At 45.9% G+C, this 17,302-nt stretch overlaps 1 protein-coding gene across 1 annotated transcript in view; it reads right to left on the bottom strand.

Annotated features, from left to right (window-relative positions):
* The window catches only part of frem2a (FRAS1 related extracellular matrix 2a), a gene marked incomplete at both ends in the record, with an annotated part of 161,953 nt that overhangs the window by 8,131 nt on the left and 136,520 nt on the right, over nucleotides 1–17,302 (bottom strand). The window contains 2 exon segments of the mRNA XM_084320197.1: nucleotides 3,204–3,329; nucleotides 3,505–3,697. Of these exon segments, the coding sequence (XP_084176323.1) occupies nucleotides 3,204–3,329; nucleotides 3,505–3,697 (319 nt within the window).

The raw sequence follows: 17,302 nt of genomic DNA, 5'->3' as shown, positions 1-17,302 counted from the left end.
AAACTAGCCAGATCGCTGGCCAAGCTCAATACACACAATTGTTAAGGGGATGCAGACCAGAGAAAGACTTTTGTCTTGTTTACACCAGGGTCCCCCATTTTCAATTTATAATGAATTGTAAGTAGGGTGCAACTAGCACTGCGCAATCCATTCTTTGTGGATCTAGCCCATGTTTGTGATTCAGATTATTTTAAGCACATTGATTGTTTTTATCTTCAGCAAAGCTCACGCTGCTGAAGAATATGATGGTCATGTCCTTCTGTTACTTATCTGTCATTAATCTGTTGGTGCCAATACCCAGAGGTGTAGCGGTCAACACTCCTTCCTCTGCAACAACATCTACCCCTACTGGTCAAAGATTGGATCCCACCAGAACCTTCTCTCCTGTGTCTCCCCTATTCTTCCTCTCAGCCTTCCTACTGTCTCAATAAAGAGCCTCCTCTCCTGTGTCTCCTCTACTCTGTCTCCCTCTCAGCCTTCCTACTGTCTCAATAAAGAACCGTCTCTCTTGTGTCTCCTCTACTCCTTCTCCCTCTCAGCCTTCCTACCGTCTCAATAAAGAGCCTCCTCTCCTGTGTCTCCTCTACTCTGTCTCACTCTCAGCCTTCCTACTGTCTCAGTAAAGAACCTTCTCTCCTGTGTCTCCCCTACTCTGTCTCCCTCTCAGCCTTCCTACTGTCTCAATGAAGAACCTTCTCTTCTGTGTCTCCTCTACTCTGTCTCCCTCTCAGCCTTCCTACTGTCTCAATAAAGAGCCTCCTCTCCTGTGTCTCCTCTACTCTGTCTCCCTCTCAGCCTTCCTACTGTCTCAGTAAAGAACCTTCTCTCCTGTGTCTCCCCTACTCTGTCTCCCTCTCAGCCTTCCTACTGTCTCAATGAAGAACCTTCTCTCCTGTGTCTCCTCTACTCTGTCTCCCTCTCAGCCTTCCTACTGTCTCAACGAAGAACCTTCTCTCCTGTGTCTCCTCTACTCTGTCTCCCTCTCAGCCTTCCTACTGTCTCAACGAAGAACCCTTTCCCCTGTTTCTCCTCTACTCTGTCTACCTCTCAGCCTTCCTACTGTCTCAATAAAGAACTTTTTCTCCTGTGTCTCCTTTACTCTATCTCCCTCTCAGCCTTCCTATGTTTCAATAAAGAGCCTCCTCCCGTGTATCCTAATTTCTCTCCCGCTCAGCCTTCCTACCTCTCTATAAAGAACCTTCTCTCCTGTGTCTCCCACACTCTGTGTTTTGTATCAATAACAATGAACTTGCACAAGTTTCATCAGTGAAGTTCTTAGGTGTCAATATCGATGAGAAACTCTGCTTTAAGAATCATTGTGAAATTGTTTGCAAGAAGGTTTCAAAATCGTTGGGCATCATAAAAAGGGTTAAAATTAGGGATGCACGATAATTATCGGGCCGATATCAGCAATTATGACGTCATCCCGATAAACCCGATAACGTTATTGATAGCTCCGATAATAATACATTTTTTGGTTAAAAGAAATCCGGTGTGGGTGGATTTGGATGAAGGGCGCTTGTTTTTATTATAGCCTCCTCCCGTTTTGCCAGTACTGTGGTACGACTGACAGCGTGTGGTTTAGGAACAGGGAGTTTTTCACAAATCCAGCGCTCCCTTTCTTGGCTGTGACGTAGTCACGTTACATTCGGAGGCAGACAGTCGATCTGCCAATTACGTCCCACCGCTTGCACCCACCTCTTCTTCTTACCACCAATCAGAAGCTCTCGTTTATTTACCTCCGGATTGTCGGCCATTATTCTACTCGGAGCTCAGGCTAATAACGTTAGCTCCCCGCCAGCCACATTGACAAGTACCAGCGCTTATACATTACTGGCAAATGTCAGCATCGACTTTAGTAAAATAGACCCAGACTTCTGAACGTTTCGTTCTGTCCGCCATGATGAGAGCAGAGCTGTCTGTACTCGGCAGCACCCGTGTGTGTGTGTGTGAGTGAGTGTGTGTGTGAGCACAGCCCGCTCCTCGCGCAGGCAGAGACACCGAGGCAGGAGAGATATAGAAAATGGCCAACAAGATTAGTTTGCGACGTTTAAATTCCTCAAAAAAAAACTCCATAATTTCTCGAGTACCGATAGCAGTACCGATGACGTCGGAGCTTATAAATACAAAATTTTTATTTTTATTAAAAATACAATAAATATCGGTTATCGATATCGGTTATCGGCTTGAGGAGCATAAAGTTATCGGTAACGGTGTCAAAATCAATATTGTGCATCCCTAGTTAAAATCCAATTAAAAAAGAGCACATTACTAACTTTGTATTACAGTTTAATTTATCCTCACATACTGCAATATAATTTGGGCCAGCACTTACCCATCTTACTTACAAACAATCCATAGAGCTCAGAAATCCTTTGTAAGAATTGCAACCAACTCTTCTTATTTAGCCCCAACCAAACCATTATTTAAACAACTGCAACTACTCACAATTTATGAGGTCAAACAGGGGTTCTTATGTACAAAGTGATTGGTCTTCCTTTATCTTTTCCTACTTTTTTTCAAAGTTATTTTGAGTTTAATTCTCATTATCATGCACATCTCACAAGAAGAAATAAAGTCTTACGCATTCCTTTCTGTAGGACCTATGTTGCCAAATTCTCATTTGTTTATCAAGGTGCAGTGATGTGGAATGATATACAAAATCTAACATAAACATGTTCCATTTTAAATATATTTAAAAGTAAGCTTAAAAAATAACTACAGATTATGTAGTCTGTAGTATCCATGTGTATTTGTGTGAAGTATTCCCCCCCCCCACCATTATAATTGTTGTATAATGCTGTGTATTGTATGTATCTGTGTGTATGAGAGAGGGATATGCGCATGTGTGTTTGTGCATAATGTGGGGGGGGGGGGGGGGTTGTGTAGTTATCCTATAATTATAGGTTTAAGAGGGGAGGTCGCTTATAAGCCCTTGGTTTTTTTTACCTTTCCTGCACATTTTAACTGTTCTTCTTTTACTTATTTTATACCAGAATGTATGTTTGCAAGTGCAAATAACAATAAACAAAACAAATAAACACTCTGTCTCCCTAAAACATTTAATAATAATAATAATAATAATAATAATAATAATAATAATAATAATAATAATAATAATAATAATAATAATAATAATAATAATAATAATAATAATAATAATAATAATAATGATTATGGTGCCATTGAGCCGTTTGTCTCACCGCCCCTCTTGATTCTCCCTCCGGAGTGAGACTCCACAAACAGACCCCTGAAACGGGCTTTGGTGCGGAAGTTCACCACCAGACGTCCCTGCTCGTTGATACGCATGCTGGTTGGGTACAGAGCACCTGGAAACACACACACACGCACACGCACACACACACACACACACACACACTCACACACACACACACACACACACACACACACACACACACACACACACACACACACACACACATTAGTTCTGCTCAAATTGCTGTGGCGAGTACTGTTTGTGTTCCCTCTGTCGTTCTGCCTCACCCTGGAGCTCAGCCTGGGGGGGGCTGCCGATGCCGTCCTTCCAGAGAATGGCCGTGTCGTACACGAAGGTGAGACGCAGCTCGGACTGCAGGTCAAAGTGCTGCCAGCCGCCTGTGCCGACGGGGGAGTGGAACACGTAGGACACATGGAGCGGCACGCGCACCGTCACGTAGGACTGGACCAGGTTCAGCACCTGGTTCACACATCAGAGGGAAGACACAGGTTAATGGGGGACATGTTATGGAAAATAGGTTTAGCCAAGTCTTTTTATGAAATGTTATTTAGGCACGGTTCAAATAACAAACTCAGCAAGACCGACGGCTTCTCAGTTACAGTGGGTGACAATATTGTCACAAGGAAAGATGAAATTACCTACCTGGGTTCCATCCTAGAGGCTAATCTTTCCTGTGACAAAATGGCAACCAATGTAATAAAAAAAGTCAACCAACGAACTAGATTCTTGTACCGGATCTCCTCTCTGGTAAACAAGAATACCCTGAAGACTCTGGCAGGAGCACTCATTCAAGGGTACTACGACAATCCCCGACAATCCCCTTTTAAGATTTGCATAAATTCAAATAAGGGCAGTGGAATATGCACTGTATCATAAATAGAAAACATCATGAAATGAAACGTATTGTGTTAGCATAATCAAATCAAATCAAATGTATTTGTAAGGCCCGACAACACACGTTAATGTCCCCATGGGCCGGACACGTCTTCTTTTAACAAGTCAAGAAGAAACATCACAATAAGTCAAAGCATCATGGTTCATAAGACATCGATTGAAAAGTATCCGCCCGATTTGTACAAGTGATGGCTTATTTTGAAGGTATGAACCTGTACTTTCACATCATGTTTTTTTTTTTAAGTGCTCGATAAGACCTCAAGTCTGTGCCTAGTCACATATAGGTCACCAGATACTTTAATGCTTCAAGTTAATCCTTGCCTTGGAACCCAGGTATTTCTATTGAAGATTCTGATCCCTGTCACAAAAGAGCTCAGGTGTAAATGACTAGAGTAGACACCCAAGAACCACTCGTCATCACTCCCTGTTCACTAGAAATCTACATGAATCTACACATAGATAAATGTAGATTTTGTATTCAGCTCTATTAAGTTAGTACACTGTAACATAACCAGTAGGAAACAACGTGAAGTAAGAGATAAGATCACAGCAGCAACGTCAATCTGAACCACGTAAATCAACTTCATGGAAAACAAACTGAAATGTAATATTTATGCCATTGGTAAAACAGTGTATTAAATAATGTAGCCTAGACAAGTGTGAGAGTGTCGATGTGTTTGGGACAGGAGGTAGACTACTGTGAGTGTACAAGATATAGTAGATTTGTTGGATGTTATTGTCCTGTACAATAAGGTTGGGTTGATCCCTTTTTGTGGAAAGACTAAATTTGCACTGGCATTCGTTTTTATATAAAGCCATAATTGGAGAAAAATACTGTATATTACCTCACTATTGGACCTCTGGACCCTATGGTACACAAACAAATTACTTACACTTAAAGTGCCTAGAGTTTGTACTGAATTTGGTATATCTGCCTTTGGAAGGACATTGAATCTACACTAGTGTCCACTTTAGAGTACAATCTGTAATTGTTTTTTAAATTGTGTGTAAGGTTTTAAATTATGAAATTTGTTCAGGTTTATTTATTTGTATTCATATTTTTGGTTTTCTCTTCCTCATACTTTGTATATGGATTGATGATTGTTGATGATTATTGGTGATGCCAGTATGTATAGGCTACTTGACAACACTGTAAACAAGGGTTTGCCCCTCAGTGTAAGAATCAAAATAAAGATTGAATGAACTTCATACACCATTAGTCACTTTGTTATTTGGCTGTCATTAGTATTAGAAATGTTCTGTCACCGTTTACAATCACATTCAAGGTTAGTAATTGTCAACTTTAATCGTCAAGCCTGCCTCAGCTGCCACTTATGACGATGTAAGCAGATTCTATGAGCCAAACCTGCTTTGTAAGTCTTTCTTACTTTGGTGAAAACCAACACATGTACCTTGACTGACTGAATGAAACCAAAGTCATCCTCCTGTCTGATCTTTTGACTGACATCTCTCCGATTTATTATACCCTTCGGGTTCGACATCAAAATAATCTACAGATCTACGCTCAGATCAACACTGTTATGTGGCATTATGTCGAATAAGCACGGCATAGTGTTTAGTCATATGTGGGCTTATATAACCACTACTGTTGCTGTAAAAAAAAAGAAAGAAAAGAAAAATCCTCTTGAGACCCTGACTCCTGGTGGTCTTAGTGTATCAAGGTCCTTTTCATCAATAGGCAGGTTGGTGATGCACCATAGACACACCTGCTAGTGACGTGCTGCTACACACACAGCACTTGACATGCAGGGCTGACGGGGTAATGCTGCCCTGCAGAAAGAGACCCTCAGCAGGCGCTATTCTCCTCTGTGACTGGAGGTGGCTATAAGGGGTGGCTCTTTCAATTGTCTTTTCACTCATACGTCCCATTGTGCTGCAGGAATTCAAGGGAGTCAGAAAGGCCAGTCATATGTGTTGTATTTCAATTGTTCTAATCTTTAAAATTGTGATATATTACAGGTATTTTAACAGCTCAAAATGCACGTTAATAATCCATTAATTAGATTCCATTGTGTTCCCTGAATAAACTATTGTAATATGATTACACACTTCAGAAATTTAACTGTGTATGTAAACGGCATTACAGAAACAAAGTAAGTGTAATCAGGATACTTTTGAATAGTTTCTGTAATCCCGTTTACATACACAGTTACACTTCCGAACCCAAGAGGGTAACATTCCACGTTCTATGAACCTCAAGTAACAATACCGCACCATAAGGTCTCATTCCATGGAGATGTATTGTACTATACCGTCCACTAGGTGTCTCTGTTAACCAATTATCCCAACAGTCTTTTAGTGACTGTTGAACTGCTTTGGCTATGTGCCAGGCCAAAGTTTCTGATTCGAAATCCACTATATTATCACTGTTTGACTTGGAATTAATTTACCCATTTGCATGCAGTAGCCAATTATCATACATACACTGTGGACAAAGATTATCTTCAGTTGGCGAGAAAAAGCCCTTTGGGAGAAGACAGTGAAGCAGAACCATAATCCCTTCTCTCCCTGTCAATGAACATTCCACCATCCAGTCATTATCTTCAGGTCTTGACAATCCACATTTTATTTATACTGTATCATTTCAACTATCAATACTTTTTTAGCAATTTTCAGCACAGACAATCCAATCACTGTTTACAACATTCAACCGTCAAGTCCTTTCTGTACAGCAGAGGACAATCTAATTATTTTTTAGATTTTTATTGAAGGACAGTGTTGTGAAGGATCAGATTAAACCGAATATGTATATTTATTTATATATATATATTTAATTGTATTTGTATATCGTTTGATATCCCCGGTATATTCCTTGTACAATATGCATTGAATATCCCCGTTTCTACTAAACAGCCCATAATAGTTTCATTCTACCATTGGACGAGAACCTGGCGCCAGGTTGCCATACCCCTAGGTTCAAGTTCAATCGTGCCGCCTAACATGTCGAGGCAACCCCCGGTTCCGCGCAGTAATATGCCGGGCGAAATACGTGTGGTACTATTTGTTCATAGCGCATATATATATGGCGCTCGTAAAGTAGAACTTTCTTTTAGTCCAGTTCTTTACCCTCCAACAGAGTGACAGACGCAAAAGCCTCCCCACGAAGCACGTGCGGTGTAGTAGGGCCTACTTGGCCCAGAATAGGCATTGAGATATCGTGTAGATTAATAGTTGAATGGTCATAGTTTGGCACCATACCGTCGAGTTGGACGTATTCTATTAAGCTAATAATAGTCTATTTATGTATGGTGCATCGTTCGGTTCGAGTTCTACAGTTATCAGTACCCCCATCGTTCCTGACGTTATCTGGACGCTTATCCAGGCTGGTCAGACCCCTAGTGGTGATTGCATCCGAGGAGCTCCGGGTCAAGAGCGACTGGACCTGTATATTGGATTACTCTACCCGACGACGGCGAGCCTTCCACGGCTCTTGGATTATGCTTTATGTGCTTTGATTATTCCATGGATAAAGGCCAACACTGTTGAGTGTTGGAATTACCCCCCGGAGAGGACTACAGGTGAGGCGGCGCTCTACACGTGAGGTCGCACCACGTCTTTCCGTTGTGGACCGGCAGATACCGTTCCACAGAGGGTCCAGCTGTGTTCGTCTACGGCCCGAGGTTCTGTGGGCACTGGGTCTAAGACTTTGGATTCTCCCAAGACACCGTCGGCCAGATGGGATACCGCCAGCGACTTCTCTAACCCCCCCCTCCTACTGTCTTACAACCAGCGGGACCCCCCCCCCCCCCTTAGTGTATCCAGCTATAATCATTTAAGTACTATCGCTATCGTTTCCTAAATATTCCAGGTTGTATACTTACTCCCTGCGCAACCAGAGATTGGACATTCAATGTTGATTTACCTACGAATACTCATTTGCCATAAAAGTGCATACTTAACATTTCAAATCATAAATGTAATTAAGTGAATGTTGTATACACCCTTTGCTGTATTAAATATTCGATTTGGTCCATTTGTGTTGGTTCGTTTCATCAGGTGGGAAAGTGTTCATCATACTTATATCTTGTACTGGGTGGCCAGAAGTTAAAGTACATGAGGTAGTGGTATTAAATATCATATCTAACAATACAGTCAGGGAATTGTACCCCTCAGCTACAATTGGTCCTTCGAGCCGGATGGTAACTAGTGTAATATTAATATAGTGTTATTAATATCGAAATGGCCTATGATGAACACTCCACGAAACGATCCTCCTAACCTAGAACGCCCGCGGCGCAGACGACAGACACCTCAGTACTTAGAGGCTTACACTGTCAGTCAACTACCTAGCCTTCGACAAACGGTAAACGTGGTAAAAGTAGAAAGTAAAATTATGTCTGACCTTAACGACCAGGTTTCCCCGACCACAGAGGCCCTAGTAGGTCCTAATGTAACTGACCAAGCCCACGGTGGAGACCAGGAGGGAATTGACATGCCTTTACCCCCCGCCACTACTAAAGAAGTAGTCCCCGACACGCCCCGGGAGGAAGACAACCCTACAGAGAGAGAACTCTGCACGGAAGAAGAAGAGGAGAGTGCCGAGGAACTAGAGCTCCAGGACTCCCCAACGAGTACCCCCAGGAGCGGTTCACGCAGGAGCGGCTCACCTCCACTACCGCCTTCCCCCAGCGAAGCGGAGAGGATACTACAACAGGCGTTCCTCGTCAGCCTGACAGCCTCTACCGAACGCGATCGGCTCCAAGCACAGACGCTTAGCGAGCGCGAACGTCTCCAAGCCCAGGCGACCAGCGAGCGCGAACACCTCCAAGCACAGCAACGGAGCGAAGAACAGCGCACAAGTCTGGAGATGAGACGCTTCCAGATGGAAGAGAATATGGCAAGAGACAGACTACAAGCGCAACTGATAGAGCAGCTGATCAAAAGGACAACTCCCTCTCCCTCCGCCAGGGGCTCAAGGAACTCGTCGAGACAGCAGTCAAGAGCAGCGTCACCGCAACGAGCAAGCGACCCTGAACTTGACCAACAGACCGAGTCTAGACCCCCCGCAGACCCCCTTCCCATACCGGTCCAAGCGAGACCCAGCTACAAGGAAGGAGCGGCCTACACTGCGGAGAAGCTAAATAAACGATTACAAGATCTGGAAGATTTGATAGAAGAAGAAGAGGGAGAAGAGGAGAACCAAGCCCGACGACAGCACAGTACTCCACCGGACCAGGAGGTCCCATACAGTCCAGGCTATACCCCCGCGGCGCTGCGCTACAGACCCCCGACTCTATTTACGGGTGAGCACGACGCACGACCAGCCCCGAGGAACAGTACCTGGACCAGCGGGCCATGGTACCCTGCCAGTACCGGCCCACAGCGAGGCGCAAGAGGGGACTCGCCCAGGAGGTCTCTCCCCCAACGCTCGCCGATGTATTCACCATCCACGGCGTCATACAACGCCACGCCGTCAATCCCAGACTTCGCCTATGAGAGTCGAGCACAGTACACGGAGCTCCGGATGTGCTTAGAGACAATGCTGGTGGATGTCATTGATGAACGCCACAAGTATGCAATATTATTGAAGCACCTGAAAGTACCGCGAGCACACAATATAGCGCTAGCCTATGCTACCTCCTCGACCCCATACACAGCGGCCCTTGCAGCGCTGGATCAAAGATATGGACGTATATGGGATTACGTAATCCAGGAGATAAGGCATATTGACGGCCTACCCCCAGCCACAGACAATCGCTCACTAGACGACCTGTCAATCAAAGTGCAGTCCCTGGTGGGGATGCTGGGAGCTCAACGGGAGAAGGGCAGGCATGAGCTGTACGCCAACTCTAACGTTGAGAGGATTTTGGAGAAGCTGCCACCCGCAAGACAGGAGCGCTTTCGGCGGCAGAGGGACTACCGAGATCCCGACGGCCCCGAGCCATCCCTCCTTGATCTGGCCGACTTCCTGGCGAGAGAGGTCAGCAGCTTACGACTGGACACCTTCGGGCGTCTCGACTCAAGAAGAAGCCGAGGCTCTCATAATCAAGTTACGCGCCTCCCTAATCAAAGGAGGCTTTGATCTCAGGCAGTGGGCCAGCAGTGACCCGCACGTATTGCGCAGCCTCTCCTCCGCAGACAAGGCTGCCAGCAGCGACCTGGATGGCGACAATCCCAGGAGAAGCCCAAGAAATGACACTAGGATTAGTCTGGCGCTTCAAAACAGACTCGCTCCACTATAGACACAAACCCTTGGCTCCAGAGCAAGGAAGGTCGGCGGCGATACCGACCACCAGACGGAGTGTGTACAGAACACTCGCCAGACAATATGACCCGCTGGGATGTATTCTACCTTACACCACCAGGGCAAAGATGATTGTACGAGCACTATGGGACAAGGACCAGGGCTGGGACGACCCAATACCCGCACACCTTGCCTCAACATGGAGAGAGTGGGAGACGGAACTCCGCTCACTCCCAGGTGTCAATATACGCCGCAGCTACTTCCCATCCACAGTGAGGCCAGAGACATGCGAGATTGAGCTACACGTCTTCAGCGATGCCTCCGAAGTAGCCTACGGATCGGTTGCTTATTTGCGTGCCCAAGAGATGGGAGGAGAGATACACACTGCTTTCATACTGGCCCGCTCAAGGATAGCCCCACGTAAGCAACAATCTATCCCACGTCTAGAGCTCTGCGCAGCCCTCGCAGGAGCGCATCTAGCCACGTTAATCCAACGTGAACTCACCATTCCGGTGCATAGAACAATCTTGTGGACAGATTCCACGACAGTAATCACATGGATTAAGTCTGATTCATGCAGATACAAAGTCTTCGTGGGAGTCAGAGTCACCGAGATTCAGGAACTAACAGAAGAAGCAAGCTGGAGATATGTGGATACCAAACACAACCCAGCTGACGTCATCACCCGGGGAATGTCCCTGGATGACCTAACCCGTCGCAACATCTACAGTGACGGACCAGCATTCCTCCAGCTCCCGGAAGGAGATTGGCCTACGCCCACCCCGAGGGAAGCAAGTAGAGAGGAGGCTGAGAACAAGAAGCCTATGTTCTGTGGACTGAGCACTGTCGCCTCCACAGACCCGAACATAGATGACTGCATTACCCTAGAGAGTGCGCAACAAAGGACATTCCTGCGGCATCACCCAGAGATTCAGTCCACCACTGACATGTCAGCAGCTGACTACGAAGAAGCAGAACTTCTTCTACTACAACGAGCCCAGAGAGACTCGTTCCCCGATGAGCTAGACTGTCTACAGGGAGGAAACCCCGTCCCATCAGACAGCAGACTGATTCACCTGGCACCAGAGAGTGACGCACATAATCTCATCAGAGTGGGTGGTCGCCTGCGGAGAGCCCCCGATCTACCAGAACTTAAGACCCACCTCGCTCCAGCCCAGGTTGACTTCCAGTTTAATCCCCCGAACGCACCCCACTTCGGTGGAACCTGGGAACGAGAAGTACGTTCTATAAAGACAGCCCTGTATGCCGTACTCGGAGCCCAGACTGTGGCAGAGGAAGTCCTAATGACAAAAAAAAAAAAAAAAAAAATCTAACCCTAACTAACCATACTGTCATGCACTTGTCCTAATAAACTAACCTACACTGTAGCACTCAACACTTTGATGAACATTGTTACTCAGCTGATAGAGTTGTGCTCTTCCTGATGGCTTGTCGTACAGAACTTGTAAGTCGCTTTGGATAAAAGCGTCAGCTAAATGACTAAATGTAAATGTAAAATGTAAGTCCTCACGGAGATCGAGGGAGTATTGAACTCCAAGCCCCTCGGTTACGTCTCCAGTGATGTAGCAGATGTCGACCCAGTCACCCCCAACACACTCCTAATGGGGCGGCTGGACCCTGCGCTACCCCAGACAATGTATAGGCCCGAAGAAGCGAACGGCCGAAGAATGTGGAGGTACAGCCAAGTACTAGCTGACAAGTTTTGGAGCAGCTTCCTACTTCACTACCTACCGTCTCTACAGACCCGCCAGAAGTGGGTAAAAGAGAGAGACAATTTGACAGAAGGAACAGTCGTCATGATAGTTGACCAGTCACTCCCCAGAGCTATGTGGCCGGCTGGCCGCGTAAGCAAAGTGATCACCGGTGCCGATGGCAAGGTCCGAGCAGCTGAAGTACTCGTCCAAGGGCGCACCTACACACGGCCCGTGGCGAGGCTCATAGAACTGCCCCGACTCCCAGATACTATCGATGATGACCATGACCCTATGACTTTGTGAGTTGACTGACCTTACAGCGGACCTTGAGTGGAAGACAGTGCGGTTAATCTGTCTCTGCTTAGCTAATTAGGTGGGACTAATTAGGGGGCGGCTGTTGTGAAGGATCAGATTAAACCGAATATGTATATTTATTTATATATATATATTTAATTGTATTTGTATATCGTTTGATATCCCCTGTATATTCCTTGTACAATATGCATTGAATATCCCCGTTTCTACTAAACAGCCCATAATAGTTTCATTCTACCATTGGACGAGAACCTGGCGCCAGGTTGCCATACCCCTAGGTTCAAGTTCAATCGTGCCGCCTAACATGTCGAGGCAACCCCCGGTTCCGCGCAGTAATATGCCGGGCGAAATACGTGTGGTACTATTTGTTCATAGCGCATATATATATGGCGCTCGTAAAGTAGAACTTTCTTTTAGTCCAGTTCTTTACCCTCCAACAGAGTGACAGACGCAAAAGCCTCCCCACGACCTGTATATTGGATTACTCTACCCGACGACGGCGAGCCTTCCACGGCTCTTGGATTATGCTTTATGTGCTTTGATTATTCCATGGATAAAGGCCAACACTGTCGAGTGTTGGAATTACCCCCCGGAGAGGACTACAGGTGAGGCGGCGCTCTACACGTGAGGTCGCACCACGTCTCTCCGTTGTGGACCGGCAGATACCGTTCCACAGAGGGTCCAGCTGTGTTCGTCTACGGCCCGAGGTTCTGTGGGCACTGGGTCTAAGACTTTGGATTCTCCCAAGACACCGTCGGCCAGATGGGATACCGCCAGCGACTTCTCTAACCCCCCCCTCCTACTGTCTTACAACCAGCGGGACCCCCCCCCCCCCTTAGTGTATCCAGCTATAATCATTTAAGTACTATCGCTATCGTTTCCTAAATATTCCAGGTTGTATACTTACTCCCTGCGCAACCAGAGATTGGACATTCAATGTTGATTTACCTACGAATACTCATTTGCCATAAAAGTGCATACTTAACATTTCAAATCATAAATGTAATTAAGTGAATGTTGTATACACCCTTTGCTGTATTAAATATTCGATTTGGTCCATTTGTGTTGGTTCGTTTCATCAGGTGGGAAAGTGTTCATCATACTTATATCTTGTACTGGGTGGCCAGAAGTTAAAGTACATGAGGTAGTGGTATTAAATATCATATCTAACAATACAGTCAGGGAATTGTACCCCTCAGCTACAGACAGTCTAATTATTTTCAACATTTGAGGACAAATGGGCACTCGGTCAAAGGCCTCTATTGAGACTATGAGGCCACAGAGGGTGTAGGTGATGAGACGGCCCACTGTGACAGGCTTCCATAAGAGACACAGTCCATTAGCTGGAGAGACAGGCCACCTTCAGCCTGAGCGACAGTGATCACCCTTTAATGAACAGGATGTGACATGAATTGGACGACTGGAGTCATAATTAAATATCTGTGCCCGACTACGTTTTTTTCCGTGACTGAAGATAAGAAACAATCTGCAGTCTCTCTCTCTCTCTCTCCATCTATCACTTACACACACGCGTGCAAACGCACGCACGCACGCACGCACACACACACGCACGCACGCACACACAATCGGCAGTCTGATCAGCCAGGAGAAGCTCAGAGATCAAAGGCTGTGGGGAGCACAGAGACCAGCAGGAGAACAGGAGCAGGACCTCTGTCTCCTAAATAACAAGGAGAACCCAGAGAATACCAACACTAATCACTGCCTTCACTCCCCGCCATGCAGCAAGAGAGAGGTTTGTTATGGGAGGCCAGTGACAAGCCACAGCGCTGCAACGTTTCACTTGCTCTGTTTGAACTTTAAGCCCTTTGAATCCCCACCCACGACAAGGAAGCGTGATGAAGAGTGAGGAAGAGTCAGGAAGAGTGAGGAAGAGTGAGGAAGAGTGAGGAAGAGTCAGGAAGAGTGAGGAAGAGTCAGAGTCAGGAAGAGTGAGGAAATATGAGGAAGCGTCAGGAAGAGGAGGAATAGTGAGGAAGAGTGATGAAGATTGATGAAGAGTGATGAAGAGTGAGGAAGTATGAGGACGAGTCAGGATGAGTGAGGAAGAGTGATGAAGAGTGCCCATATAGGAAAACTGTAGCATTCCTGCATTGTTTTTTTTCTTTCCAGAGCATACCAAATGCTATAGAAATATTATAGTGATTCAGAAATGTAGCATGTATATTGTAAAACCACAGGAATATGATAGTGAATCACAATATATTTCTATAATATTCCATTTACATTTATTCATTTAGCTGATGCTTTCATCCAAATCAGCAGGAGGGGTGCACCTCTGGCAGCTAAGGTTTAACTGGTATTGTTCGTCTAGCAGTGTTGCACTTGAGTGGTATACTCTGAATGCAGTAGTAGTAGCAGTAGTACAGACATAATATATAGTGGTAAAGTGTGTGTGTGTGTGTGTGTGTGTGTGTGTGTGTGTGTGTGTGTGTGTGTGTGTGTGTGTGTGTGTGTGTGTGTGTGTGTGTGTGTGTGTGTGTGTGTGTGTGTGTGTGTGTGTGTGTGTGTGTGTGTGTGTGTGTGTGTGTGTGTGTGTGTGTGTGTGTGTGTGTGTGTGTGTGTGTGTGTGTGAAAACACAGGCATACAATAGATTTTTCACGTGTGAAAGACGCAAGGCTAGCTAATGGGATATGAGGTTCTACTCCTAACCTTGGCACTGTGTCTCTGCCAATAACTAGGACTCCATTGAATCAGATTCTGCCCATATAGGTTTCCACTGAGACTTTGTGTGTGTGTGTGTGCGTGTGCGTGTGCGTGTGCGTGTGTGTGTGTGTGTGTGTGTGTGTGTGTGTGCGCGTGCGTGTGCGTGTGTGTGTGCATATGAGGGTATGTTTAACAACACTAGGGACTGACATGCTGGGATATAGAGCAGGTAAACACACACAAAGACACAGAGACTTACATATCACCTGCAGACAAACAGTGGTGGTGCCACTCTGTCTGTGTGGCCCAGTGAAATTACTCAGAAGCAGACAACACACACAAACACTGGTTCCACCTTGACAACAAACACAAAAACCCGCATTCTTAAACTGGCTGTAGTCCAATTACATCCTCCTGACTGACTATTGTTGACGATAAACTATTTTAAACCAATATAAAAGGGAGAAAAGGGCTGTTATTTAGCTAAACCGTATGATAATTGTTCATCTCAGCCATGTTGATATTAGCAAGCACAACGACAAACATACCAGGCTAGAATGATATTATTATTAATCTAGGTGCCATGGAGTCAGTGGTTGTCATAGTTGTTGTTGCCAAGCCCCGATCTGACCTAAACATCCCACTGAACCTTTCGATTCACAGTGGACAAATACGCAGCCCACACAGAGACCCACTCAATCGAAGAATTAATTTGTTATTCATATGGTCTTCGCACTAGGCGGTCAAATCAATATTTGTGAATACGAACAACTTTCTCTCTAAGCCAGAAGCCAGAGAGAGCCAAGACCAAGCCTGTGGTTTAATCTGGGTGTTTCTGTAGACAGTGTACGGGAGATTGATTTTTCGGGAACCTGCGCACACAGTTGTGTGTTCTAGTCCTTACATCCAAACACGCTTTATATTATAGTACTTCTATTCTATTCACATAATAATGCTTACTACATATATCTATTCTATTCACATATATGCTTACCACATGTATCTATTGCTATGTCCGCCCATCACAATCACGCAAACTGTCTAACGCCTGTCCCGTCACATTGGTGTGGAGGATGCCATAATCTACATGGTCCACAAGGCCTATCTACATCTGGAGAAGCCGGGCAGCTCAGTGAGGGTAACATTCTTTGACTTTTCTAGTGCCTTCAACACTATTCAGCCTCCACTACTAGCTGAGAAGCTGTCAGTGATGGGGGTGGAGGACGACTTGGTGGCCTGGATCTTCAACTACCTCACTGGCAGACCACAGTCTGTCAAACTGCAGGGGTGCCACTCCGACGTGCTGATCTGCAACACTGGAGCCCCCCAGGGAACTGTATTGGCACCCTTTTTATTCACCCTGTACACCTCAGACTTCCGCTTCAGCTCCGGGAACTGCCATCTCCAAAAGTTTTCTGATGACTCCTCCATCGTTGGATACATCACCAACGACAACGAGGAGGAGTACAGAGCTGTGGTGGAGAGCTTCACAGAGTGGAGCAAGGAAAACCACCTACAGATCAACATCAGCAAGACGAAGGAGATGGTGGTGGACCATCAGCGGAGCAGGAGGAAGCCCCCAACTCCCATCATCATCCAGGGGGTGGAGGTGGAAAGGATGGAGAATTACAAATTCCTGGGTGTTCTCATGAACAACAAACTGGACTGGACGGACAACACCGAGGCCCTCTACAGGAAGGGACAGAGCAGACTGTTCTTCCTAAGAGGGCTCAGGTCTTTTAATGTCTGCAGCAAACTGCTGCAGATGTTCTACCAGTCTGTGGTGGCGGATGCCCTCTTTTTCGCTGTGGTATGCTGGGGGGGCAACACCAACACAGACAAAATAAACAAACTGGTAAAAAAAAGCAAGCTCTGTGGTGGGAGCGGACCTGGACAGTCTGGAGGTGGTGGCAGAGGGGAGGACGAGGAGGAAGCTGCATGCTATCCTTGAGAACCCCTGTCACCCCCTCTATGATGAGCTGACCGCAATGCGGTCCACGTTTAGCCACAGACTATTCCCCCCCCCGACATACCACAAAGCGCTTTGGGAAGTCCTTTGTGCCGGTGGCAATCAGGCTCCACAACCAGGCAGGGCCAGGACGGGCCAACTGCTGTGAACTGGAGGAGCTGGGTTGTGGACTGTAACCAATTAATTTCAACACATTCATGATTGGACTTGTTTCTTTTTCACCACTCTTTTTGAGCTCTTTTTAGTCCTATTTTAGCTATTTTTTATCCCTGTGTACTTGTCCATCTTGTTTTAACACATG

This window comes from Notolepis coatsorum (genome assembly GCF_963971535.1).
Source record: "Notolepis coatsorum genome assembly, chromosome: 8".
NCBI lineage: Eukaryota > Metazoa > Chordata > Actinopteri > Aulopiformes > Paralepididae > Notolepis > Notolepis coatsorum.
This window is presented reverse-complemented; position numbering and strand designations above follow the sequence as displayed.